General features: G+C 41.2%; 1 protein-coding gene across 5 annotated transcripts in view; it reads left to right on the forward strand.

The window, feature by feature from the left end:
• Positions 1-26637, forward strand: part of LARGE1 (LARGE xylosyl- and glucuronyltransferase 1) — a 278219-nt gene that overhangs the window by 159068 nt on the left and 92514 nt on the right. For all 5 annotated transcript variants that reach the window (XR_009741802.1, XM_061445076.1, XM_061445074.1 and 2 more), the window contains one exon: positions 12611-12782. Coding sequence is in view for 4 of the 5 variants with exons in the window: in XM_061445076.1 (XP_061301060.1) it covers positions 12611-12782 (172 nt within the window). In the remaining variant the exon portion in view is untranslated. The remainder of the gene's footprint in view (positions 1-12610; positions 12783-26637) is intronic.

The following is a 26637-nucleotide window of genomic DNA, read 5'->3' on the forward strand; positions in this document are numbered from 1 at the left end:
GATGAAAGAAGTGCTGTGGAAATCAGTGAGGCTGGTCAGAAACTGGCCATGAGAATGGGAATCATGGTGCTGTTACTGACTTCCAGCAGTTGTTATCTGCTTAGTGGCATCCAGCTTTCATAAGCAGCCTCACTTCTGATTTTGTGGAGGAAGACGAGATGCCAAAGGTGCAATAGCTTTTTGGAGATATCTCTGTAATTTCTCCTGAGATTTACAAATGTTGTCACTTAGTTTAAGATTTGGTAATATAAGAATTTGGTATACTGGGATGAAGCCCAATGTGATGAAAGGAGGTGCATCCTGGGCCACTTTCAAGGGTCCCAGTCTGCCTACATACTCTGTTCTGTTGTGCAGTGCTTCTACTGCACAACTGGCTATTCCAAAAGAAAGCCTCATCCCTGGCTTTTATAACACCTTTATACTGGTGTTTTAGAAACATTGGAATTCTTTGTTTATTTTATAACTTTATCTGTTGTGAGATTCTCTGTATCTCCACCTTATCTTGACTCTAGGGAAAAGCAGTACATTCACTATGTACTACCTCCACCAAGAATCCAGGGTAGCTGCTCTTTGTAACTAACATATGTGAAGTGAGGAAAAAGGAGCCAACTCCTTTTTTTGACATCACCCACATTTATATCATAGTATCTGACTGTGACATTTGAATAGCAAGGATTCCTGTTTCACATTTGGCTTCTTAAACATCACTCATTGCAGCAAGGTGTTGCACCTTCAGGGAAGGCTATTTTAGCAGAGAATGAGGAAAAGATAAATAACTACACATGAGATTTTCCAAAAATTATTCAGTTTGACAAAATATCCAATGTACCCTGGGAAAAAAAGAAGTTAAAAACACACTGTTCCTCAAACTGACTGCTGCAGCTATTGCTTGTGCTATGTATCCCCATTACAGCAACTGCTTTCTCAGAACTTCATCATCCATCCATGAGAAATGAAAGCATTTTGCTGTGCTAATATGGGACATTTGACATACAGAATTTATTTGACACTTTGATATGCTGTCGTGGTTTAAACAAAGTCGGCCATAAATCACACAGTCGCTCTCTCACTCCCACCCTTTTTGCCCTCCCCCTGCTCCTGGAGGGATGGAGAGGAGAATCAAAAGAATGCAACTCCCACGGGTTCAGATAAGAACAGTTTAGTAACTAAGGTATAACACAAATCACTGCTGCTACCACCAGTAATAATAATGATAAGAGAAATAACCAGGGAAGAGAATACAACACCTCACCACCTGCTGACCGATAATTCGCCCCCCTCAGCCTGACCAAGCACCAATCGATACCTCCTCCAACCCTGCAGTCTCCCAGCCCTTCCAGGTAACTCTCAGTTACATCCTGGGCATGACGTGCTGTGGTATGGAATACCTCTTTGGTCAGTTTGGGTCAGGTGTCCTGTCTCTGCTTCCTCCTGGCTTCCCTCCTCCCTGGCAGAGCATGAGGCTCACAAAGTCCTTGGCCAGACCAAACATTTGAGCAGTAACAAAAAACATCGGTGCTATCAGCACCATTCCCAGGCCGAAAGTCAAAAAACAGCATGGCACCAGGTACCAGGAAGGAGAAAAAATAACTGCTACTGCTAAACCCAGAACATATGCTTAAGGGTTATAGTTTGTATATCCCTAGTACTTGCTGAGGAGAGTTAATGGTCAGTTTGTGTTCCAGCACAGTTTCCTCTGTTGGCACTAATAGATAAAAAGGCTGGGAAGACATAAAATGACTATGGTCTTAGGTCTTAATGGCTATTTACTTGCTCACAAGGATATAGGACAGACTGTTCAAGGTGTTCCTATTCACTATTGGTATTGATGTGAGCATCTTATAAAAACGTTTAGTGATCCTTGCTTTTAGATTTACAAAGAACTGAAGTACATGTATGTCCATGTCTAATGGATAAGCTGAAAAAAGGTAGCAGGCTGGAAGGACTCCCAAGAGTATCCTTGATTCACCATGAGGGAGCTGCAATTGTTAGAATTCATTATTTGTAATGTACTTGATGTTGGAATTCAGGGATGTGTTGCATGGTAGTTCAGATGTGAGCTCCTTCCCATGGAGAAGTACAGCAGGCAGGGTAAGCAGAAAGTATTCTGAAGGATGAGGGCTGAAATGGTCAGTGTTGTAGTGAAAAATTGTATTCATCTTTACCTGGGCACATCTTTTTGTATGACACTTTTCCACATCACTGGAAATTACAAGTCATGCTGTGTGTCTGATGTAGCACGAGCACACAGTGAAGTCACTCTTCTTATAGGTCTGAAACCATTTGAGCCTGGGTAAGGGCATTCAGGCAGATTTGGAGTTTGAGTGCCTGCTTCAAATGGGAAATACGTACTAAGGTTATTAATGAGATGCCACGGAGTCAACTCTTCTTGAGTCAACTTGTTATGAGAACACTTGAATTTCTAAATTGAGTAATTTTATTTGTTAGTAGAGATACCACTTTTCAGATCAAACTGACTTAATCCTGCAGAAGTTTCATTTTCTGTTGGTGCGACGCTGGTGTCTAGGTCTCACCCTTTCAGCAATAAAGATGAAAACTCAGTAGCATTTCAGTCCCCTGATAGTTTTCTTATATACTGTTCCATTACTTCAGGTTTGACCCTTTTCACAGTTGAATGGATTCCACAGTTTTTAGCTGATATAGTTGAAAGCCTTTATAAAACGGTTCCATCTGTATTGTTTTAAGCAGCCATTTAGGATCAGTGTTCACCAGTCTATCTGACTGCATTTTTATCTGATGGTCCTTAGGGTGAAACTACAAGATTATCTGGAATTAGGGTGACACAGGTGACCTTGGCTCTCACACCAAAAGTTTCAGGGAGTGTAAGAGATACATGCTTGCTGCATAGACACTTGATTTAAACACCACTCATGTAAACTCACTGTTATCTCAAGTATTTGACCAATACTTAACCAGAAACTAGGCAAGAAGGTGTCATGAACACCAAGTTCAATATTTCTTGCTTTGAAGGAGCCCAGCTTTCCCGATAATGTCTTATTTTCTTCAGGTTGCTTCTCTAGTTAGTCCTGCATTATTCAAGAGACATTTTATCTCTTTCTGGTAACAAAGAAAAATAATGCTTCCTCCCTATCCCTCTGTTGCATTTAGTGCTTCTTATACTATGTTATTGTTAGTATTGCTTGTTCAGACTTGTAATACATTTTATCCTTTAATATCCTTTTTATCCCAGATGTATTCCTGGAGCTTTTTTAGTCCTCAGGAGTTTTGATCTATTATAATACTTACCATTGGAGAATAGCACACTGCTTCATATAATTTTTGTTCTCTTCAAGCAATAGTTGCGATATAAGAAGTTTCCACTCCGGCCTCCAGACGTGCAGGATGGAGGATGATTTGTTTTCCTGCCAAGTCTTTGCTTTTGCAGAAAACAAGAGACTTAATAATGGGCTATGGCATTTATTCCACCAACTGGATGGATGTGTGTTCTAACCACTGATGGCCTCTTTCTTGGTGCAGCATTTTCAGCTGTCAAAAGTTTCACCAGAACAAGGCTCTGAAGACAGAAACAATGAAAGTTTAGGTTTGGAGAGAGGTGCTTTTACAGGTGAGATGCTGGATAGTAGCTAGTAATTGCCTTCTCAGTCATAGAATTAATTCTTTTTTCTCGCATGTATTTGCTGTTTTTTTGACTTCATATTAGGACGTCAGTGGTCTGGTGGAGGCTACATTCCCACATACTTTCCAGAAACTGTCACTGGACATAAGGAAAAGGTTCTTCACTGAGGAGGTGGTCAGTCACTGGAACAGGCTCCCCAGGGTCATGATGGTACCAAGCCTGTCAGAGTTCAAGGACCTTCCGGACGTTGCTCTTAGTCATATGGTTTGGTTTCAGCTAGTACTGCAAGGAACAGAGAGTTGGACTCACTGATGCTTACAGATCCCTTCCAACTTTAGGTATTCTTTGATTCTGTGATTCTGTCTTCTGCAACTCTTGTTGCATTGCAGTGCATTCTGTTTTGTATTGGATATAAACAGGATGAGATCTTTCGGTCTCAAAAGGGTGAGAAGTCCTTCCTTCAAAATTCTGGGACTTTGGTTGGGGATGTTTTGCAAATGGTAACTAATATTTTAGACCTGCAGTCTCCTTCCAGGAATTACTTGGTTAATAATAATCAATCACTGTGACTGTTCTGCTACCTTCTTTCGTCATCCTTAAAAAAAAAGGACTCTTGCACAAAATCCATTAGAGGAAAAAAGTCCCACTTCAGATACATTTTTGTATCTGAAGGTACTGTCTGTCCAACATAAGGTGTTTATGCAGGAGAAAGTGCTGCTTTTTATTCTGGACAGTGTGTCTTGATTACACCTGTTTAATATCCTGACAATAGGAAAACTATACATAGAACGACTCTGGGCTTTCACCCCAAGAGCTGCATGGAGTTTTGCCAGAACATATAATGGCTGCAGCATGTATTTGTACAATGGGCATGTATTTGCATAGTTACTAAAATTAAAAAGCTGACAAAATAATATTTTCATGGATTTCTATCTTCCCTGATGGATTAGGACAAAGAGCTGGTTGATTGAGTCCACTGGCAATTAAAACATGCAATTGATCTCTCTTATCTTTCCATACAGGTGAAGTGAGAAGGGCAGCCATGAGTTGCTTTTCACCACTGGCCAGATTCTTGCCAGACCTACCTGTCAGTCAGCTTTTAGCAGAAATGGCTTCTTGCCATTTGATCTAGTCCAGCTTATGTGTCTCTTTTCACTCATTCACTGACAGGAAGAAATAAAAAGGAAAATAAAAAGAAGGTTTTTTTCTTCTCTTACAGGGAAGACTGTTTTTTTTTTGCCTCTGCTGAGGAGGTAGGACAGGGAGGCTGGTGTTTGGTTTATTCTCACTGACCTTTGACAGGATGCCCTGACTCTTGTAGGTCTTCCACCCTTGTCTGCCACACTGAAAACATGCAGAGTTGAGACTGAAGGGCCCAAAGGAACAAGAAACAGCACTAACTGAAACTGGCCAGACTTTTCTTTTCTATTCTGCAGTCTCATCTTGCACAAATGAATAGAGAAAAGCAGAGGACATTCAGCACTTTGGAGATAGTGGAGAAAATTAAGACTATCTCAAATGAGAGTACAGGAAAGAACTCAAGAGTCAAATGGAAACTGTCCGTTTGAGTTTGGGGCTAAGCGAGGAGGGAGGAATAGAAACCTTGTGGAGAAAAGCCAGCCAAAGACTGAGGGAAGGGAGCTAATCCTCAAAGATCCAGGAGGTGAATTACTTTGTGCTTATTTCTTTTCTGAAGAAGCTGTATGGCTGAATGTCTTGTTACCTAAATAGCAGAGACAAAAAAACATCCATTATGCTTATGTAACAGTCTGCAGTCTCATCCATTTAAAGCATGTTGGTTCCAAACATAGAGCATGTCTTAACTCTTAGCACCCTCAGTTAATTTTTTTATTAAGGAAGTTGTTTTGAAGATGCATTCTTAAATCAGGTTTTTCCCACTTGTCTGCCCTGTGTGTATTGGTGAGAGATCTGTGAAGGAAGAAAAACAACCCAACAACAAAGAAAAACAAGCATCATTCAGACTGCATTACAGAGTTTGCTACAGAGAGGAGAATTAATTTGCAGTTATTCTTCTTTGCTGTATGCTGATGCTTTTTTGGGAGGTTTTTTGTTCTGCCTTTTTAATATCTAATCTTCCTTTCCAGTTGTGGCTTGCTTCACAGTTTCTGCATTTGCTCTGCATTATCCAGGACCTAGAGGTTCAGCTAATCATCCATTTCTATCTCAACCTTTTTGCTCACTGCTATTTGTATCCAGACTTGTTGCACGTATGTGTGGAAGATATCATCTGTTCATAAAGTGAGAGATGAGGTGGAATTCTATTAAAGTCTCCCAAGCTTCTGTGATGAGTAAGAACAACAGCCATGAAGGCCAGCAGAAACAGAAAAATAATTTTAGCAAAAATGTGTAAATTCCCATCTCCTTAGAGTTGTTTCTCAGTGTGAATTATTGTTATTACTGTAAATACTCAGGCACCAGAAATTCTGAATCTAGAAAAGTTACCCAGCTTTGCTGGATTCCTGGTTTCCTTGACAACCATTCATATAAATAGTAAGGACCTGTTATGGGGAGAGGGGGGAATATCGAAACCTGTGAATCACCAGGACAAAATTAAATCCAGGGCTGAAGTTACAAGATATCCAGCAAGCAGAGTCTGTTTTCATGTTTTTAGAGTCTGTTTTCATTTAAATATGGCTCTTCTGTTAATTTTTGCTAGATACCTGACAAGGATGAAGCAAAGGCAGTGATTTTCCAAAGGTGAGATGCAAGGAGATTCCTTTTGACATTCCTTACAGGTGACAATCACCTTCTTTGTCCCAGGCTCTTTGGTCACTTGGAATCAGTCTCTCTTGTGTGATTTTGATTCCTTTTTTTTTCTTACTATTATTTGTAAAAAAGAAATACAGTGTGCTAAAGACAGGCATGACTGCTACCCATATTTAAATGTTATCCTGTGCCCCCCTTCTTTCTCAATGATTCAGTTAACCCAGTCTCAGCAACAAGATGTTGATACTGCTTTCCTGGAAGCAAGAGCCTGCTAAAGGAGATCAGCCACACGTCCCTGCAGAGAGTTTAGATATCGTGAGGGACGGTCAGTGTGAAATGGGGAAGATTATCCTGAAAGTATCCCTGATCTGTGCTAGTGCCACTGGAATTGTGACTCAGGTTTCATTTATGTGGGAAGAGGTATGGCAAAAATTTATAGTAGGATGAAGTTCTCCCTGTGTGAAACTGAAAAACAGTGATGAGGAAAACTGTACTTTTGGAAATTCAGCTTTCCATCAAGTCATTCATTGCAAGGCTCAGTTAGCATTTCTCTTATTTCAGTCACTGTATTCTGGATTCCAGATATCTTTTTATAGCAAAACCTGGGTGAAAGCCCAAAGGAGGCAGAATTACCTACAGACTGCCTTTTCAACTTCCTCCAGCCTTTTCTGTTTTCTGGCTCCCCCTGTTTGCTGATGGCTTTTCCCCCCACCATAATGAAACTGCACCCATTAACTCTGAGTGATGGTGGGATTTGGTTCTGTTTGACCCCTTTTTTTAGCCCACCTCTGAAAGGGGTGCATGCAAGTGGCACCTTCTTCCTCCAGGCTTGCTGTTACTCAGCCTGGTGCGTTAGCCCAGCCAGTCTGACCTTCAGGCTCTTGCAAGATACTGGCCTTAGTGATGCTTTTGTAAAGTCAGCTGAGCAGAAATGGTATCTTTTATTTGGAGTGGGAATGGGGATATTATGTCATAGCTGAGGATTATTTTTATTGATTTTTTTTTTCCAAAGATATCTAGGAAGATGCAGTGAATGTAGTGAGAAAATCAATACGTATTGAAGGTTGCATTTTTCCAGTGTAAAGTGTTTAAGGACATGCTGCCAGGGAAAACACTTCATCAGCCAAACCTCCCTCATCTTACCACGCTAAACAAGAAGCGCTTTTTGCAGCTCAGGAGGTGCTATGGAGCTATATATTCTGTGGGACAGTAAGGAATTCTATTAAGAAAATGGAATACAAGAGGGTCTAACAGAAACTTCATGAAGTTCAACAAGGAGAAGTGTGAAGTCTTGCACCTGGGAACTACACCATGTACCAGTACATGGGCCACCCAGCTGGAAAGCAGCTTGGTGGAAAAGGAGTGGGTGGTCCTGGTGGATACCAGGTTGAACATGAGCCAGCAGTGTATCCTTGTGACAAAGAGAGCTGGTGGTATCCTTGGCTGCGTTGAATAAAGTATTGCCAGCAGGTTGAGGGAGGTGATCCTTCCACTCAGTTGAGGCTACAGCTGGAGTGTGCTGGGTCAGGTTCTGGGCTCTTCAATACAAGAGAGACATGGGCATACTGGAGAGAGTCCACTGAAGTCAGATTCACTAAGATGATTAAGGGACTGGAGCACTTCACACATAATGAAAAGCTGAGAAAGCTGGGACTGTTCAGCCTGGAGAAGAGAATGCTCAGGGGGAAACTCATCAATGAATATAAATACCTGAAGGGAGGTGAAGACAGAGTTGTTTTCAGAGGTGCCTAGTGACAGGTCAGGGGACAGTGGGCACAAACTGAAACACAGGAGGTTCCCTCTATAGCTGGGTCCAGACAAACAGGAGTTGTAAATAAGATATGGCACTCTGCTGCAGGATGTTGTGTTTGCTAAAAACTTACAGGACATAAAAGATCGATGAAATTCACAGATGAGAAATCCGTCCAAAGTTGTTAACAAAAGAAATAGCATCTCTAGCTCCAAAATCTGGTGCAGACTCCTAGATGATAGGAGTATATATGTGGGTGGTATGGCTGTAGAATTTCCCTGTTTTTAAATTCTTCAGTAGGCACCTGCCACCATCCACTATCATATACTGTCTCCTGAGCTCTATGGACTTTTGATCTGACACAGTATAGGCACCCGTAAGTTGTTCATCCTTTCCTGTTGGTCAGTGTTCCTGCTGTCATTCTGTTCATGTTAGTAGTGTTTTCCAAATTTGCTGTCTGCTGAGCCTCAAGAGTCTTTCAAAGAGGCTTAAGATACCTGCCCATGTGCAGATTTTGCTTACAGCTACAGAGCAATCAGTATTCACCTGGAAGCCTGGGCAAATTCCTGCATCACCTGTTTGTGGGGAAAAAATAGCATACTTGGGGAAAAAATAGCATACTTAGGGAAAACGGTGTCACTGCGATTCCCTAAAGAAGTACAGTGTGAGTTGAAGTCTGGCTGAATGTGTTTGTGATGACTTTGTAGAAGAGTTGTGCTCTTGATCTCAATGTGTGAGCAACCATACTCAAGTGTTTTTAAGAATGAAAATACTTGAGAATGTATACAATTCATTCACAACCAAGAAGGAGCTGCTGTTTCCCCTCTCTCTGTCACAGAAACAGAGAAGCATGATTTAAAGTTGTATGTCTCTATTAGATTTCACTTCATAAAAACAGCAGTTCTGATAACTCTGATGAACATTTATACAATGGGAGCAACTGTGAAAAAGCTGAGTTAGGATGCACACAGCCACTGTGTTTCAGCCAGCTGTTCCCAGAGGTAATCAGAGCATAGTTACAGAAGACAACATGCTGGTGAAGTATTGCTGGTCATGGAGACTGTTCCTCCTGCTTCTCTGGCATTTACCGGGGTGATCAGTTGTATACAGCATGCAGACTCATGGGGATGTAATTTCTATATTCAGAGCCAGAAGCACCAAATAATTTAGATAATTTAGTGTACTTTTAGTCTTCAATTATGGAAAGAATAAAGATGATTCTGATGAAAGTTCTATACTGAGTAGGTATTATTTCACTTAGCTTACCTAAAAGAATCACTGTCAGCACCAGCTAAAAAAATGCCTGTCTTCACTCTCCTCTCATGAACAAAAATCCAGATCTTGAGAGCCAGAGATCCAAGGTGTGCTATTTCTGCTGAACTGAGAATTATACATATGGCAAAGTGTGTCACACTATTTTGTTTCGCTTTCCTCTTTTACTTTTTTTTTTCTGTTCCTGCCATATCTTATAGGAGTGTTTGTTCTCTGAAGGCAACTCTGATCTAGCTTGTAAAGCAGATGATTCACAGACATTCCATATATGGGCCATTTTAACTACACTGGAGAGAAAAAGCTGTATTAAGACTTACAGAAAATGTTTAGACAATATTTAGGTAAATGAAATGGCTAAGTGTTACCGGTTATACCAAAGTGGACAGCTTGCAGGTTGAAGAATTTACAAGAGTTTGTGCTTATGCCACCTTGATTATCTCAAACTGGCAATTCTTAACTACTAAGCACCTATTCAACCACAGTGTTCTTGTATTCCTTTTAGCAAGACCATATGTAACAGTGCTGTTGTGTAGTGTAAGTTTTCCTCAGCACAAATCTGGAATGGTTAGATTATTCATGAATAGCAAAGCCATGAAGAAATTATACGGGGGACAAATTAGGACCCCTCTTTATGTCTTAGACAACAGTGCATCAGAGGAGATAAAACTTCAGGTATATTTAACCGATTGAGAGTTCAAACTTCACCATATGCTCAGATCAAACATATGCCTGTCAGCTGTGATGGACCATTTGGGACTGCTCTTTTCATTTTTAGAAGTGATCCTTTCAGGCTTCAGGATGGTAGGCTTTTGGCTTCTGTGTGCCAGATCAGAAGGAACTGCCAGGCAAGGATCTACTCCTTGCAGTGAGACATATAATGGCTCCTTAAAGGTGATATACTTTTCTAGCCACCTTTTACCTTCCCTTCTTGTCTCGGGCTATTCATGCAACATCTGAACCCCTGCCTTAGGCTTATTTGCATAAGCATATTAGGAGTTATTCCGGAGCTACAGTATGTTGGACTACTAAAATGAAGGGCATGCCATCCAAAATTAACAGCACAGGGATGTGTAATAACAAAGCAAGCTCAAGTCTGTAAAAGTACTTTGACTCTTTTACCTTGTCAGTATGACTAGAGAGCTGATCTCCATGGCTGGTCTATTGCAGGGATGTCAAGTGGCAGATTCAGAATGATATACAGAGTACGGAGAAGCAGAGTAAATTCTGCTTTGCTGACACCTTAATGTGTTGGTCCATTCCTAGGTCCCTCATGTGAGAGAGCTAGGACACAAATAACTGGAGTTTTGAGGGTGTGCATTTGAAATTATCTCTGATTCAAACTCAGAAAACATTTCTGGGGATCATTGAGGTTTATTTTTATATAACTAGAGACTTAATATTGCCATGCGTCTGGGAGACCCAAGCTCTCTTCTAAGCATCATACAAATTACAGAGAGAGCAAGCAAGCAAGAATGAAATGGTGCTTTAGACCCATAAATTAACCATGCTGTGTATTACTTCCCTCTGTAATTTCTTTCATAGTGGTTTATACCACAGTCCTAGCAATCATTGCTTGTATTAATCGTGGCATTTTACAGTGCAAATCCTATAGAAAGCACAAGTAAGTAATCGATACATATGGAGGTGACAGTGCCAGCCATATGTAAGTGATTGCATATTAATTATATACACAATGGGACACACCAATGGATTGCCAGGATGCTGTGCCTTTCAAAAAACAACTGAAACTTCCCACTTCAGTTTGCTCTTTTTGTTGTTTTAAGACAAGCTGCTTTTCCTGCCTTTCCCCTTGAAATTTTGCCTTTCTCCTTAAAGGTTTGCTCTACTACCCTCAGTCTTTTTACCAGCTTAGCAGTGGGGGAAATCTCTGCCCTGGTACAGTAGCCTTGATAACGCAGAAGACAACTGTTTGCCATTTTAAAGGGAAAAGAGCAGGTCAGCTTACATCAGCAGTGGCCTTGTTACTTTATATTCATAAAAGAAATGGTCTCTAAGCAGCTATTATTAGCCTTTCTTCAGCTACTCTTCCAGCTTCCAAATAACATTTAGGAACCTATCTCTTGTCAGGTTTTCTTGAAGGTTTTTGGAGGAAATGAGCTCTTCTGTGCAAAAAGATGTTTCACATAAAAACTTTACAGTACCAGTGAGCAGATATGAGACAGTTAAACAACAGAATAAATCTTCTGTTTTATGAATGCAGTTATTTTCTGCCTACGTTCTCTGAAGTGTAACATGCCAGGACAAATCCTGAAATCAGCCTCACTCAGGTCCCCGACAGACAAAATGCTAATTGAAGTTAATGGGAGCATGACTCAGGAAAAACTTAAAATCTGAGAATTCTAGTGCATGCACTTTTAAACATTAAATAAGGAATTTCAAACAGGGCAACAGGAGCTGTACAAAAACTTCTATATCCCGTTTTTATATCCCAGTGATATTTGATATTTGAGAACTTGAGTCTCAAAGAAAGAAAATTCAGCAGAGCTCATGGAACATTCTAGTGCCAGTAGATACTGAGTTTAGAATCCCAACTTATTTTAGAAGCTGTAGAAATGTTTTGTTTAGCCCTTAATGAAGAAATGTAAGTGTTTGGGTTTGCCTCTTCAATATATAACTAACAAAAAATGTGGCTAAAAATGTTCTCATACTTTCTCCACTTTGGGGCATGTCTGTGTGATGTCAGTAGTTAGAAATTAAAGGTGTAAGGCTTAGGAAAAATTTGAGTTCATAAGAAGTAATTCTTTCGCAGTTTTGTGGCCCAGTGTTCTAAATGACTGGCCTTTTGAAATTCAGCCCTCCAATCTGTAAGAAATAAAAGAAAACCAAAAAAAGCTTGTTAGTTCTACTTGAGTCATAAGATTCTGGGAATGGCAAACACAAAAGTTTTTGTTTTGTTTGAAAATGAAAGCAGGATACCTTACACCTGAAATTTTGATTTAAAAATATATTTCAGTTTTATCAAGATACATGGATGACTCCCAATGGATTGTACCAAGTTGGACAGGCTCAACTAATTTCAATTATATTGTGTAAAGCAGTTGCCTGGAAGAGCCCTTTGTCAATCTTTTAGCAGCTTTATCATATTGTAAAGCTTCTGAAGTTAATTTAAAAGCAGGATTTTAGATGTCTGTTTCCACCTCAGCAATCTCCCACTATTACAAGAAACTAGTGTCAGGAAGAGTTCCTCTTTCTAATGAAGATTATTTTTTTCTTCCTCTTTCCCACTTCCTTTTTCCTGTCAGTCGGAAGTGTCTTGGATCCCCAACAAACACTACTCTGGGATTTACGGGCTGATGAAGTTGGTTCTGACTAAGACTCTACCTTCCAATCTTGAGCGAGTCATTGTCCTCGACACAGACATAACATTTGCCACTGACATTGCTGAGCTATGGGCCGTCTTTCACAAATTCAAAGGTATTCTAATGATTTATTTTTACTGTCTTTATTTGAGGGGGAGGGAAAATGGTAAAGCAAACAGTATAGTGGGGGTAAAGGGCTATCTGAGATTTGTTAAATGTTTTCACTTTTTCAATTTTTGGTATTTGAATATAACTGTTCTATTTGTGAGCTCTTTCCTCAATGATTTGCTGTACAGAGTGATTGATGACACTGATTATCTATGTAGTGTGTTTTATTGGTCTCATTATTTGGGACAGGTGAGAGCTTGACAATAAATTAGGTGATAAAGAATTTTGAGGAATCTGCAGTGGTGTGCCATTCAAGTACCTGTTGGTATTCAATACTTGGAAGAAAATGGTTTCTGTTGCATTTTGGTAATGAAAATTAATTATTACTTTCAATATAACTTCTCCATGTTGCCGCTGAAAATGAATGAAGTTAGAATCATACCTGAACCAGGGAGGAGGATGGAGGGGGCAGAGTTTTACATGTGAATACAAAGAAGTTACTGCTTACTCCTCTTAGTGAGTTGATAAAGGGCTCTGAAGTATCCATCTAAAGTAGGGTTTTTTTTTACCTATCCCTGTTTCGTGCAACTCCTTGAAAATTTCCTTAATAGTTTGGCTAAGAAAGGAGACTTTCAGAGTAACTGTGTAAGGAGACAGTCACAAAAAATGTTCCCCACTACCCTGTCACAAACCAGAGCACTTTCCTGGCTGACACACTGCAAAAAACATTTAATCCTTCCAGGCTCCGGTGTTGCCAGCTTTTCAGAGTCAGACATGCCCTATTGTTCTCCTCTTGCCCTCAGAATATGTATTGCAGTGCTGGTGAGCGCAGAGACATTCCAGTATCCTGCTTTGAAGTTGTACAGCCCCTCAAAAGTGTAACCTTGATGCATATCCTCGACTCTCTTGACTCACCTCAAGCAAAGTCAGCCTAAGGAAACGGGAGTATTTATTTACACAAGCAAAATACACCACTTCATTAGAAAGGTGACAGAAAAGACAGCACCTTTGCTGTACTTTACCCCATGCTGAAATGCCTTTTCCTGTACTTAGCTCATGGGCAGGTCCTATTATCTTCAGCTCTACAGTCAAGGCTTGGGTTCTAGTGCTTGCTTCTATATACACTTGTTTCCTTTCCCTTCTCTGGATTTACTGTTGTCCCTTCAGCAGGCCGGAAGCAATTAACTTCTTACTTAACTGAACTATTCACAAACTTTCTTCATTAAGGAATATTAAGTTTTCCCTCTTCTTTGGGTATTGATCAAACCTCTTCACCAAGACATTCCTTACACTGAACCTCGAGTTTCATGTAAACATACACCTTGAGAACCATAATTTACATAAATGTATGTCTAGGGAGTAACGCTGGAGTAATTATTGTACTGCCCCGCTGCGTATTACTGTCCCATTAATAATAATATTTTACTGAATATGGTGTATTAGCATGATGTAGAGGGTAAAAAAATGCGTATGAACTTGGGCACTGCATGGTCAAACGTAGCAAAATCTGCATGGAGATAATTAGGGGATCATCTCCTTGCTTGTATTTTCTGCCATATTTCAATGAAGGTCCGTTGGGGAAAGAAACCAAGCATAAACACTTATTGTAAAGAAAGAATATGGAGCAGAGGCAGGCCTAAGATTGGAAAAAAATACCGACAGAAATACAGGAACACAGAGAAGGATAATTAATGGAAGTTAAAAAGTGGGTGTAAATCAGTCTCCATAGAGCAAGGCAAGGTTGTTAATCTGATAAGAGCTGTGAAAAGCTCTAACTTACACATGGAGACAGAATTCCTGTGCTACTGCCAGCCCTCATAACGTACATATCGCAGCTCCCAAATGTATGATTTTGTAAGTTGGCCAGCCTGTCTTTTTAATTCTGTCTGACCACCTGCTTCTGTACAGTTTTTTAATCCTGGCAAGAAACTGGTCAGCATCTATATCTGCTATCTCCCAGACAGTCATGCACAAAGAAAGAATTAATGGGACAGTTCCATAGCCCCAGGACTTTGCAAGGCTCATATGCCCAAAATAGTGATCCTGTATGTTGGGTAGGAGAGGGAAATGAATGTGTCCAAGCACAAGCTTATTCTCAAGCCTCTATCAGGGGATGCAGTCCCATTAGGCAAAAGTGAGTTTGATGGTGGTGACAACAGGATTGAGAGTTTATGGATAAGAATCAGGTCTTTGAAAGACATGTAGCACTTAGTGACATGGTTTAGTGGCGGACTTGGCAGTACAAAGTTAATAGTTGGACTTGATTATCTTAAATGTCTTTTCCAACCTAAATCATTTTATGATTCTGTGGTTCTGTGACTCAGTGGAAATCAAACATCCTAGAAAGCTAGGGCAAGTAAGTTGGAGCGATACTGTTGCTCTTCTACTGCTGTAAATACTGGTTTATATCATATGGTGATTCTCAGTTTGTCCTCAGCCTGACAGCATTACAGAAGATTCAAAGGATGTCTCATGTCATTTGCCCCAAATATTCTTCTAAAAGAACTGGGTTTAAACTGATATTTTAATCCCTTCCTTGTTTCTCCCTCAGAAGTCCCTTGTAAATTTATAAAGATTTCTTTGGGACAACCTGATGTGTTTCTTGAAATATTAATTAAACAGAAGAAAAATAAAACTCCTGTGAAGGGAAATTGTACTCTCTAGAGGAATCTGACACTATACCCAACTCCAGCTTTGAGGGCACCATAGACCCACAGGCCCTCCCAGGAGTGTTCAAATACCCACTCGTTGGCTAGAAGTGGCCATTATAAACTTGCTTGCTCCAGGATGTTGTTAGAGCAAATAGAAGATTTTTTCACATCAGTGCAGGAAAGGCAAGAGCTTCCTTCTTCAGGTTGCTGCAGGATAACAGTTCCAGCACAGCCTCTTCCAAATTACAGCCATGCAGATAAAGAGAAGAGGTCCTAGAGTCTGCAATTCTTTCTGTTCCCAGGGAGACTTTCCTTCCCAACAAAAGCAGTGACAGAGCCCAGTAGCTCAGACTCCCTTTTTCTAGGACACCATGCTTGGAAGAAATTCTGATTCAGGATTGGTTTCAATTTAATCAGGTCCAATTTGCTGTGTAGAAAGGCCCATAGTATGTTTTAAATAGCACCTGCAATACCCAGTATTCTTGTTCTGCAAATGTTCTTCTTCCATTCCTCTTAAGAGTTGCTGAAAAGATCAGACCCGTACCCAGTAACTTAATATTTTAGGTGGTAAAGCTGCTTACTGCATTTGCTCTCTATATGGAAAAAAAGGAAGTAGGATTCCTTTGTAAATTACTGCTCTTCTTCCCTTTTCTGATAAGCTTTTTGCATATGCCTTTACAATAAATGAGCCAACTATTCTGTGAGTGCACAAATTAGGGCTGTACATATGTGATTTCATTTTAAAATCTCTTCTTTGAAGTTGCAACCTTAGGATTTGGGAGAAATTCACAACTTTCTTTGGTAGCCTGAAACAGTGTCTCAAGCAATGTAACATTTAAAAACTTCTCAGCAGTTTATGGGGGTTTTATAGTTATGTTCTTTCTATATGCAAGCTTCAATCTCTATGCATAAAAATGTCTTCGGGAAGCAGTAACTTATATTTCAAGAGTCAGATACAGCTTTTCAGCTGGGATTTGGACATCTCTGCTTTAGCCTCATTCTCTCTTGTTCTCCCAAAGATAGGCAGTCTGTTTCTCTAGGACAAATATATAACTCCAAAATACGGACTTCAAAGGTGTGAGATTGCAGCCAGCCTGGTGAAGATAACCTGTCATGCATGTTTTCCGTGACTTAGTTGACATTGATTGTGTTTTCTGTACATCTTTCCCTGGATCTTGACAGTTCTAAACTTGAGAAAGCACCTAGCCTAAGGGAAGAAGAGTGGGACTGTAGATCATAAGCATTCTTGGATAAAGTGCTGCAAAGTGTTTCAGACAGTAAGGATTAGTGTAACCAATATGCCTTTATTGCAGAAATTGTATGAATTCTTCTGAGAAAAGAAGCAATCTAAAGCGATGCTCTCAGCCATCAATCTTTAAGTTCTTTTAAAAGCCATATCAGCTAATTGTTTTATTATTCTTGCTGACCCAAAATATTGGTATTGAAATGTCTAGGTTTTTTCCAAACTCACAGTTTTTACTTTAAATGTATGGTAAATACGGATTCTCAAGAGCATTCATGGTAAGTAGTATTGTGAATTTATTTGGGACCTGACTATAACAGTTGTCATAATTACGGGTTGTGTTACAGGTTGCAGGTTCAGTCAGAATCACAGTCTCTTTGTGCTGGGTGCTGGACATATAAGTAGCACGAGACTGTCTTTGTACTTTACCTAGCATCAGGTCACAATTCTTGTGTCTGCTTGTTTCTTTAGGCCATTGCTGTGCATGAGTCACAGCTGAGACTGACAAATGAGGCCTGAATAATCCCTGTAGAGATCAATGTTGAGAGGAATTAGAGATGTGTGCACGTCTACGGGGGTATGATATAATGGGCATCACAGAAACATGGTGGGATGGCTCCTACGACTGGAGTGTTGGAATGGAAGGTTACAGGCTCTTTAGGAACGACAGGACTGGCAGGTGGGGAGGGGGAGTTGCCCTTTATGTTAGGGATAGGCTGGAGAGTATGGAACTCTGTCTGGGAACAGGTGAGCAGTTAACAGAGAGTTTGTGGGTGAGGGTTAAAGGGAAAACAGCTATGGGAGACATTACTGTGGGGATTTGTTACAGACCGCCTGATCAAGGAGAACCTGTGGATGAAGCACTCCATAGACAGATAGGAAAAGCCTCACGCTCGCAGGCCCTTGTTCTCATGGGTGACTTCAACCACCCTGACATCTGTTGGAAGGACGGTACGGCCCAGCACAAGTAATCCAGGAGGTTCCTCGATTGTGTAGAAGACAACTTCCTTCTGCAAGTAACAGAGGAACCAACCAGGAGAGGTGCCATGCTTGACCTCGTGCTCACCAACAGAGCTCGTTGGAAATGTGATGCTCCAGGGCAGCCTTGGATGCAGCGATCATGAGATGGCTGAATTTGAGATCCTCAGGACAGTGAGAAGAGCGTGCAGCAAGCTCACTGCCCTGGACTTCAAAAGAGCAGACTCTGGTCTCTTCAGGAACCTCCTTAGGAAGGTTCCATGGGATACAGCCCTAGAGGGCAGAGGAGCCCAAGACGGTTGATATTCAAGGATCGTCTGCTGCAAGCTCAGGAGTGTTGCATCCCAACCAGAAGGAAGTGCAGCAGGAGGGCCAGGAGACCTCCTTGGATGGATAAGGAGCTGCTGAGGAAAATTCAAATGAAAAAAGAGGCTTATAATAAGTGGAAGCAAGGACAGGTGGCCTGGGAAGAGTACAAGGATGTTGTCCGGGAAGCTAGGGACCAGGTTAGGAAAGCTAAGGCTCAGTTAGAATTAAACTTGGCTAGAGGTATTAAAGATAACAGGAAGGGATTCTACAGGTACGTAGCAAATAAAAAACAGACTAGGGAGAATGTAGGCCCCCTCAGGAAGCTCTCGGGAGAACTGGCTATGCAGGATTTGGAGAAGGCTGAGGTTCTGAATGACTTCTTTGCGAAAGGTTCTGACTGCACCACCCAAGTCTTGGAAGGCAGATGCGGGAGCTGTGAGAATGAAGACCTTGGGCCCACCGTAGGAGAGGATCTGGTTTGAGACCATCTTAAAAATCTGAACGTGCACAAGTCCATGGGACCTGATGAGATCCATCCGCGGGTCCTGAAGGAGCTGAAGAATGAAGTTGCTAAGCCACTGGCCGTCATATTTGAGAAATCATGGCAGTCAGGTGAAGTTCCTGATGACTGGAAAAAGGGAAATATAACCCCAATTTTCAAGAAGGGGAAAATGGATGACCCGGGGAATTACAGACCAGTCAGTCTCACCTCTGTGCCTGGCAAAATCTTGGAGCACATTCTCCTGGAAGGCATGCTAAGGCACATGAAAATCAACAAGGTGCTTTGGTGACAGCCAGCATGGCTTCACTAAGGGGAAATCCTGCCTGACCAATTTGGTGGCCTTCTGTGATGGGGCTACAGAACTGATGGACAGGGGTAGAGCAGTTGATGTCATCTACCTGGACTTGTGCAAAGCATTCGACACTGTCCCACATGACATCCTTGTCTCTAAATTGGAGAGACATCAGTTTGATGGATGGACCACTCGGTGGATAAAGAGTGGTGGATGGATGGCCACACACAAAGAGTTGTGGTCAATGGCTCAATGTCCGGCTGGAGACCAGTAACGAGTGGTGTCCCTCAGGGATCGGTGTTGGGACCGGTCTTGTTCAACATCTCCCACTGGACAGTGGGATTGAGTGCGCCCTCAGCAAGTTTGCCGATGACACCAAGCTGTGTGGTTCGGTTGATAGGCTGGAGGGAAGGAATGCCATCCAGAGGGACTTCGACACGCTTGTGAGGTGGGCTGATGCCAACCTTATGGAGTTTAACCATGACAAGTGCAAGGTCCTACACCTGGGTCAGAGCAATCCCAGGCACAGCTACAGGTTGGGCAGAGAAGAGATTCAGAGCAGCCCTGCAGAGAAGGACTTGGGGGTGCTGGTTGATGAGAAAATGAGCATGAGCCGGCTTCAGTGTGCGCTTGCAGCCCAGAAAGCCAACCGTATCCTGGGCTGCATTAAAAGGAGCGTGACCAGCAGGTCGAAGGAGGTAATCCTGCCCCTCTGCTCTTGTGAGACCTCATCTGGAGTATTGTGTGCAGTTCTGGTGTCCTCAACATAAAAAGGACATGGAACTGTTGGAACAAGTCCAGAGGAGGGCCACGAGGATGATCAGGGGACTGGAGCACCTCCCGTATGAAGACAGGTTGAGGAAGTTGGAGCTGTTCAGCCTGGAGAAGCGAAGGCTGCCTGGAGACCTCATAGAAGCCTTCCAGTATCTGAAGGGGGCCTATGGGGATGCTGGAGAGGGACTCTTCATTAGAGACTGTAGTGACAGGACAAGGGGTAACGGGTTAAAACTTAAACAGGGGAAGTTTAGGTTGGATATAAGAAGGAAATTCTTTCCTGTTAGGGTGGTGAGGCACTGGAATGGGTTGCCCAGGAAGGTTGTGAAAGCTCCATCCCTGGCAGTTTTCAAGGCCAGGTTGGATGAGGCCTTGGGTGATATGATTTAGCATAAGGTGTCCCTGCCCACGGCAGGGGGGTTGGAACTAGATGATCTTAAGGTCCTTTCCAACCCTAACAATTCTATGATTCTATGATTCTATGACTCTGAGAAGAACACCACATCTAAGGGCATTGTGGTATTTCTAAGTACCTGTCATAACTCAGAGACTATATTGAACAGTGATGTTCTACTACTACACGTTAGTCTCATACAGCTATCTGATATGATAAATATTTTAAGTACTTCTGTGCAACAGCGACTGGATAATACATAACTAATGTATTTCAAATAACTACTTGTACACTAAGTCATCCAGAGAGTATAAATTACAATTAATGTTCTTCCGTGCAAGTAGTCTTCTCTGGAAAGCTGGTGAAGGCAGTAAAGCAGAATCACCTACCTCCACTAATCAAGCATCCAAGAAGGAGAAATGTCAGGCTTGATAGGAAGACTGAGATTCCCATATTCGCACTTTGCATGAACAGAAAAAAATTATATAGAAGATGTTTGCTTTGTGTCAGGAGCTCAAACAATGATAAAAATCCATACTGACATCATAAATACCAGAAAAGGTCAACAGCGATTTTGGTGCAGGATTAAATGCCCACAGCTGAAGAGGGACCGGCACATAGTCAATCCCAAACTTAAAATTTGCAAACACTCAGTATGTGGGTGCTTTGGCGTATTGCTCTGCAGAATGCCTGAGGTAACAATCTAGGTTCGTGCTATTTTTGCAGCTTCTTCAGGAAAAGGAGCAAACAAAAAAAAATCACAAGCATCAAAAAATTCAACATCCTGTGTAGGTGGTTTAGTAATGATATTCCTACAAGAACTATTATGCATAAGGTTGTAATATCAAATGCATGCATGACTTTTCATTTGTGTGTGAATTTAGTGTGCCAGTAAGTGAGATGCTGATGGCTCTGGTGAGAGTCAGGCAGAGTCAGCAGGTGCTGTATAAATTTCCCTGAATTTGGCTCCATCAGTGAATCCCCAGTTTAATAAACTATACCTGTCACAGACCTAGGCTCTTCTGCAGAAATTGTACTTTTTATAGGTGTGCTCTTCTTATGGTGATGTAAAATGCTCAGTTGTTGCCAAGATTAAAATTTAAAATTCATTGTCACCTGTGGCTGAAGGCAGTAGTTGAGCCACAGAATTGATTCTGGGCAGATCCTGTAGTTCAGTCTGTCAGTTTACACTGAGTAAATCATTAAAGCTTCCACGGATCATTTTGAGACAGGATCTCTGCAGGCTGACACACAGTTTGTGTTGAATCCTGCAGAGATCTTTCTGTTCCCTCTGGTCAGTACAATAGGTTTTCTTTTCTTACTAATCAAGAGGAAGGCATTAGCAAGGTGCACCTAAGTGTATGAAAAAATCCATGATATGAGTCAGTCTTTTTCTGAAGGAAACAGGATCACATTGTAGCAGAGTGCATTAATAAAATTGTCAGGCAGTTAATAAAATAGCTTAAAATGATCTGAATTTTTATAGGTGTCTAAAAAGGCCGAATGGCACTTTTCTTTGCTCATAAAAGGAACATCTGTTAGCTTCTGAAAGACTTGTGTAAGTGTTTAATGGTTAGACTACAGTACATAGCTCATCCTATGGTTATTCCACAAATGAAATACATTTTTTCTTTGAAAAGGTCCCTGTGGAGACTCTGTCTGCTTAAGATTTTCTATTCCTGGTTGTTACATTGTGATGTTTTCTTCTTTTCTGCTGCAGAATCTCTGAAGCTTCATTGATAAAGGATCCTATTTGTTAGGTATAGCTGATAGAAATGTTGGGGTGTGTTGTGCTCCTCTGTCTCATGATGCTGTTGTTATCATCTGTGTGTGAAACTACAGGAGTGAACACTGATTTATCTTGGTGAAGTGTGAGGAAAGTAAGGATTTAGGATATTTGGGAAAAAAAGACAAGTTTCTAACTGTGGTTAGTGGTTAATTTTGCTGATTTTAATTAGGAGGTGATCAAGCAAAGAGATGGGGCTTACTGATTCTGTGGGCCCAGGGAAAAACACTTCTGTCTCTCCGTACTTGTTCAATATGCAGTTTGCTTTGCTGTGGTATTCCTATATTGAGAAGGAAGTATGTGAGAAAGTTGACCTCAGTAAATGAGCTCAAGGGGAGAGAGTTTATTATAGGGATCAGCATGTGCACATTCTAGTTTATGGGTTTTAATGTGACAAGGGACATAATCAGAAAATTCTGATTATGAATTGCTGCCAAAATAGAATGGCTGCAGTTTCTGAGACATCTGTAGTTCTTTTTTAGCTGAATGGTTCTTTGTCTGTTTCTGCCACCAGACAGAAACATTTAGAGGTGAAAGGCCAACAGTGCATAGAAATTAGGTACAACTCATGGTGGGGAAAATTCTAAAGTAAAGTAAAATAAAATAAAAGGTTTGGGTTCTTTATTTTTCCATTTTGATTTCCAAGGGGTACCCTTTGGTCATGTTTTCAAGCTTTTTCCCATGGGGGCTAGGAATGTTTTAGTTAAAAATGAAAGCTGATATTCTTTTGTCATCTTTTGATTCCACAACTGGAGTTTTCAGAATAAAAACCCACCACATACTACAAGATTTGTAATAAAATCTTGTTTGCTATACTGAAATTTTGAGGACTTTTTTCTACCTTCTCAACATCAGTACAGTGCTTTTCCTGCATTATTTTTCTCCAGTCTTTTTAAACCTGCCACTAATTCTACAGCTGTCTTTCTGGGTTAGTTGCTTTGATGTATCGAACACCCAAACTAAACATTGCATGACTCACAGCATTAAAGCAAAAAAACAGTTTCTGTCTCTTCAGTGCTTTACCTTCAGGATTTCAAGATACTTTAATTCTATTCATCTCTCGTATTCCAACTGTGGAGAATGGTCCTAGAGCTTTTTGAATTGCCTTGCAAATATTTATTGAGAGAAATCTGGGTAGAGTGCAGCATCAGAAGAGCAAAGTCTATATCTCCATCTCCCTTGACCAGCAGAAGCTGTGACTTACCAGAAGCTAGAAAATCTGTCTCCCAGAGGGTACACTCTGGGAGAAGAAGTTTTTCTGCTTTGTTTGTTTGATCTCAGCAGAGAAAAAGTGCATTTCTGGGAGTGGGATGCCAGTAAGCTGTGCTGAAATGAAAACCTAGGAGAACAGAGAGGGGGAACAAACTGAGGAGGAAAATAATAATAACCCCCTATCACAACTTAAAGGGAAGAATCAGTCAGGAGTTACTGTCCACCAATAAATGTTTTGGATTGATCATTTTCTCCTGCAATCTGTTCACCTTCTTACACAATTATAGGCGTGTTCCTCCTCAGATACACTGAGTACTCCTGCCCCATCAACTCACAACTTGCTTATTTATATATATTTTTAGAAGGTTATTAAAAAAATTCTCAAACTGAATGTCTGCTGGTCTTCTTGGGTGGAGTACACAAATTAAGTCCATGTATTAATCCCTCTGGCAAGTCTGTCTGCATTCCCTGGGTGACAGTAAAGCAGAGCAAGTGTATGAGTAGGCACTGAATATGGAGGGAGTGGCAACTTATCCATTATTCCAATTAGTAATATGTAATAATGATTCACCTCTGCATTTATGAAAAAGCCAAGCAGATGAGACATCCAGGTCATTCCCCTAACAAATGAAGTTTTACTCTAGGGTTTGATAGTTATATTTCTAGGGCTAAAGAAAGAATGATATTTAATAGATAGGTTTCCACGCCTAAGGCCCTTATTCTAATCACATGCAATCTGCCAAACACATGTGCTTTTCGCAGTTCTCTGTGAAATGCATTGTAATGAGTTGATATTCTGTTTTCTCCCTCTCTGAATCAGGCATATTCCCTGAGCCTACCTTATTCTACGTTAGCAATCCATATTTTTAAGGACCTCAGGCCCCATTTCCAATTACAAAGCTCTCATCTGAGGTTTCACCTTTTTGGTTTTATGCAACAAATTATGCCTGTAATACTGTTCTTGGCAGCACATGGATTTGCATAGGGTAAAGTGGAGTAGGGAATATCTGTCTCACAGGCTCAAGTTGGAAGGTAGAATGTGTCACCCAGAGGTCAATGGTATGATTGTCCCATCAGCAGGGTGCGTGCAAGGCACTGTTTTCCGAGCAAGCAGAGGGGAGGGAAAAGGGTCTACAAAATTAAGCCAATAGATGACGACTGCACTAAAGCTGTGTACAAATGCACCATGAGCGATAAGTGGGGACGGTTGCATGAACTAAAAGTTATCCATATAAATGAAAACAGTAATCAGTCCAATTTTGTGGAAATAGTAGAAACCTCACAGGATTCCTTTCCCCAGGCAATCTAGAAAATCAGGAATGTTTGAACCCCCATTTGAGCCCTCAAGCTATAAGAAAGAGTTAGGTATGTCTTTAATGGCTTACTTCACCCTGCATCTCCCAAGTGTCTTTACTTACATCTCAAGCTTGCTGTACTCCCATGTGCTTTGCAGTAACCTCTAGCTTGCGTTCAGCACAGGCCTAGCAGTTCAATTAAAAGAAGAAGGGTTTTTTCCCTCTGACTCTTTCCTCAGGGTACATCTTTTTGTACAAGCTTTCAGACACTGCTAACAACCAAGAGATTTTTATCCTATCCCTTCCAGATACATACCAAAAGGTGATTGATAAAAATGTACAGTAAAACGAAGGGAATGTGTCAAAAACTTTACTGTATTTTCATTTTATTTCCTGCATGTAGCCACAGTGGAATTCATAGTTTGGTCTTAAGTGTCAAGTGTGGTGATCTGTAACATCTTCTATTGCACAAGGGCTGGTCCTGAAAAGAATTTGGACCAAAAGTGCAAAATTCATAACTGTAGTAAATGGTGTGCAGGTTCATGTCAGTAAAAGAGATGCACATACAACATTTCCTCGTGAAGACCCAGGCCAATTTATGTTTCCTTTGCACTGCCTGAATACGTAAAAGGATCCCAAGATCTAAGCTGATGATTTTCCTGCTTGGGTGTAAGATGAGCCTTTGTCAGCTGCTTGTGCTCCTTGTGGTTCTGGGATTTGTTCCAGAGCTGGAACTTAATATGTCAGCAGAACAGCTTCTTGAGACCCAGTAGGCACAACTAAGTGAAACTGAAGCTACTTATGTCCATCTTTAGGGATGTGGATCAGGGCTGGCTAATCAGTCCACATGAGTAAATACTCAAACAAAACCAGCAAAACAGGAGCTAGGGTTTACATTATGTACCCAGGAGTTAGGATAAAAACAACTTGTCATGACAGTTTTAGTCATCAAAAGACGGGACTACTTCAGTGTCCTCTGCATGGAGCTGTTCCTTGAGACTATTCAGTAGCTGAAGTGAGAACTGCCGAACAAGGCAGCCCTCTTACAGAGCACTGCTTCATGCTGAGAGTTGGTTCCAGCAGCATGCTGATAGCCTGTGAGCTTTGGAGAATTGGTTGTAACCTGGCAAGCCCTAAATTGTTTGGGATCTGCCTGTACTGAGGACTTCCCCTCTCCCTGTGTGGTGTCTTTAATAGCTGTGCTCTGTAAAGTCTCTTTTGCTTGTAAAGAATGATAATAGAGCTTTTCCTTCCGCAAATCTGTATCTCCATCTACTCATTATTTGGTTCTCCTAGAGCAGTGGACCACTGGAGCATATCATCTCTCCTAACTTCTGATAGATTACTGTGCATCTCTACTATCAAACTTCACATTGAAGCTATGGACCAGTTGCAGACCATTTACTCTGTCCCATCAAACCGTTGTGGTACAGAGTGCAGTGTTACGGGATCATAATTTATGACAAGCCACACGACGCATTTGGAAAGAGGATAGACCAGCCTAGCCAGGCAGCCGTGGAGATTGTTGTTCATCAGTGTTTTTATGGGGAGGCACAAGTGGGTCAGTTTTCTGAAATCAGTTGCATCAACGATGAATGAACGTTTCTTTCCTTAAATGCATGTTCTAAAGAACATGAAAGATTCCTGCTGTGATCTTGCAAGAGTTTCCTTTGTCAAGATCAAGCAGGCAGCAGGGGACATCGTATAGTTCAGACATGCTTTGTGGTTTCTGATCCCTCTGCAAGCCTAGAGAAGTCTGCTATTACTTCCTCACAACTGACCCTCAATTCTCCAGGCTCCATTCTGGATTTTTCAGCCCTGCCTGCAGGTGATGATTAGTGAGAAACAGTATTCCCTTCCTGCTTTCTCAGTGTCTCCCTCTAACCCTCGGATATCATATTCAAACAAATCACATTCTAGGGTGCTACTTATCCTTCATTTTTATGGATTGGGAATCTCCTCCATGATCTTGAAGTTTCCAGATGAGACCTGTTCCATCTAATCTGGTCAAGATTTGCTGGACACAATTCCTTCCTTTGGTCTTCTTCAACTCCTTTCTCCCGTCAAAAAGCTTCAAATTAGTAAGTCAAAAGTTGAAGTTAAATGTTTTAAACACTGCCTTCTCCTTTTCCCGTGTATTCTGATGACATGTTGACTTCTACTCCATGAAAAAAAAATTGTAACCAAGCTTCAGAGGGACTTCTATATTACCTTGAAATTAGCTCCTGTTTCAGTTAAATTACTGAGGCTGACCACCATGCCTGTGATTTCTACTCATTAATTTTACTAACTAGCTAGGTTCAGTACAGATCCATTCTCTGAACAGTCCTTCTGTCTCTAATGCACAGCAGGCTGCATAGCCTCTTCTTTTTGGGTAGTCTTGCTGTAAACTCTATGGTTGATGCTTGGGGTTTATGGCTGGATTA

This window comes from Pezoporus flaviventris, unplaced genomic scaffold (genome assembly GCF_033815535.1).
Source record: "Pezoporus flaviventris isolate CSIRO_AGI_PZ_B2104156 unplaced genomic scaffold, CSIRO_AGI_Pfla_v1 ptg000002l, whole genome shotgun sequence".
In the NCBI taxonomy this organism is placed as follows: domain Eukaryota; kingdom Metazoa; phylum Chordata; class Aves; order Psittaciformes; family Psittacidae; genus Pezoporus; species Pezoporus flaviventris.